Source organism: Triticum dicoccoides, chromosome 3B, assembly GCF_002162155.2.
Source record: "Triticum dicoccoides isolate Atlit2015 ecotype Zavitan chromosome 3B, WEW_v2.0, whole genome shotgun sequence".
Taxonomy (NCBI): domain Eukaryota; kingdom Viridiplantae; phylum Streptophyta; class Magnoliopsida; order Poales; family Poaceae; genus Triticum; species Triticum dicoccoides.
Window position 1 is genome coordinate 113,562,940 of NC_041385.1, and position 2,163 is coordinate 113,565,102.

General features: G+C 48.5%; 1 protein-coding gene across 1 annotated transcript; it reads right to left on the reverse strand.

Annotated features, from left to right (window-relative positions):
- Positions 1-934: 934 nt before the first annotated feature.
- On the reverse strand, positions 935-2,114 carry LOC119280949 (dof zinc finger protein DOF3.1-like). The gene has a single exon (XM_037561621.1). The coding sequence runs from the start codon at positions 2,112-2,114 to the stop codon at positions 1,404-1,406; it is 711 nt and encodes a 236-aa protein (XP_037417518.1). The 3' UTR covers positions 935-1,403.
- Positions 2,115-2,163: the final 49 nt, after the last annotated feature.

A 2,163-nucleotide genomic window follows, 5' to 3' on the forward strand; every position in this document is an offset into this window, starting at 1 on the left:
CCATTTCTGGGTTTTATCCCAACTGGTTTTGGGAAGGTCCACTCTACCAGTTTGTTTTGTTTTCTTTATTTTTCTTTCATTTTCTTTTCATTTTTCCCTCTTTCTTTTACGTTTCCTTTTCTGTTTTCCTTTTGTTTGTTCTTTTCTTCTCTATTTTGTATTTTTATTCTTGTTTTCTCAATTTCCAAAAATATTTTTATTTTATGACACATTTTAAAAATCATGAACATTTCCTTGGAATATTTTTAAATTCATGATTTTTCAAAATTGTGAACATTTTTAAAATTTGTGAACATTCTCTTAAATCATGAACATTTTTTGAATTCATGAGTATATTTTCAAATCCTAATCTTTTTTGAATGATGAACATGTTTTAAATTCACGCTTTTGTAAAATGATGAACCTTTTGAAGTTTGTGAACATTTTAAAAAACTCCATGAACATTCTCTTAAATCCTGAACATTTTTTAAAATTTTAACATCTTTTAAATTCATGCACATTTTCTTAAACCATGAACATTTTTTGAATTCATGAATATTTTGTTTCAAAATTTGAAACTTTTTTGAAATTTAGAACTTCTTGATATCCCGAATTATTAAAAAAAACAGTAGGCGTCCCAACCCGCACATGGGTTGGCCAGAAGGGTTCCCAAATAGGCTTCGCGTGCTGGAAATGGACAAACAGTGGAGCACTAATTTTTGCTGCTGGCGATACCTTCCCCAAATATAGATGGTCCTCAATCCTCGTAGATCTGGTACCTCAAAGATTTCTTTTGCGCAGGAAAGGGGAAGAACGGCAAAAGAAAGCAATACCAAAACACACTGTACGTCGTGCCATTGATCCGAAAACAGAGTTAGTTAATCTAACGTGAACCGTTGGAAAATCTTGAGCAAATTGTCAAATCTAGAGCTGCAAAATCGCATCGACAAAGTAATAGGGCCAAATAATTGGTATAAATTCAACTAATGAAATCACAAAGAATCAAGATTTTGCATTTCAACGTGAATAAGCTAACATCGTTCCATCAGTTTCAGTTCTACGCTTGGTACCATCAGCAGACTGCATACAGTCGCGGATACAAAACACACGGATTAACATGAATATCTTCACCACCATCCTCAGATTGACTCTCATAACCACACCATTTCTCCTGAACGAACCTAACTAACAAAATACTTATCGCTAGCTCTGACTGATTGATCAAGACCGCTTCGAAAGCTCTCAAAAAGATAACCATGGAGGATGGATGGATGGACGGATGCAGTAGTAACACTAACAAAGCTACCGTCAACTGAACATGCACCTAATTAAAGGAAAGAAAATGCTAGATCGATTAGAGCTTGGCCGTCGCCATCCATGATCTTGGCGATGCGCACGCCGGCCGGTGGGGAGGTTGAAGGAGACTAGATGGACAGGTCCGGCCACCCCATGCCCCAGAAGCTCTCCGGCAGCGCCTGCGACACCACCGGCGGCGGCTGCGGCAGAGCAGGGACGTGAGCGTGTGCCATCGCCATCCCCGCGCCGGCGCCGCCAAACACGAAGCTGGTGGCGAAGTTGGGCAGCAGCGGGGCGGGCGGCGCGAGCAGGGAGCTGAAGCTGCCGCCGAGGTCGAGCAGGCGGCGGTCGGGGTCCACCGCCGAAAGGGACGGCGGCAGGAAGGTCAGCTCGTACTGCTGCGGCTGCGGCTGCGGCGGCGGGAGCAGCGGCAGCGGGAGCGGCGCGGGCGCGGAGACCGAGAGCGGGACGACCGGCGCGGCCTGAGAGGAGGCGGCGTGGTGGGAGTTGGAGTGGGAGTGGGATGGGCGCTTGCGGCGGACGCCGGCGGGGCTGCCGTTGGGCTTGCGCGTGGCGCCGCCGACGGGCACGTTGCGGAGCGCGCCCCCGCGCGTCCAGTAGCGGCGGCAGCCCTTGCAGAAGTGGCGCGGCTGCGAGAGGTTGTAGTTGTTGTAGTAGCAGAACTTGGTGTCGGTGGACTCGCAGCGCGGGCAGGGGCACTGCGCCAGCCTCTCCGGCTCCCCGGCCCTCCTCACCCCGCCGGACGCCGCCGTGGGCGCCGGCGCCCTGACGACCACCTCCTCCGCCTCCAGCTGGTCCATGGCAGTAATACGAACCATCGCTCCAAGAAACCTGAACAACCTAAGCTGGACGATGGATCGAGCTCTC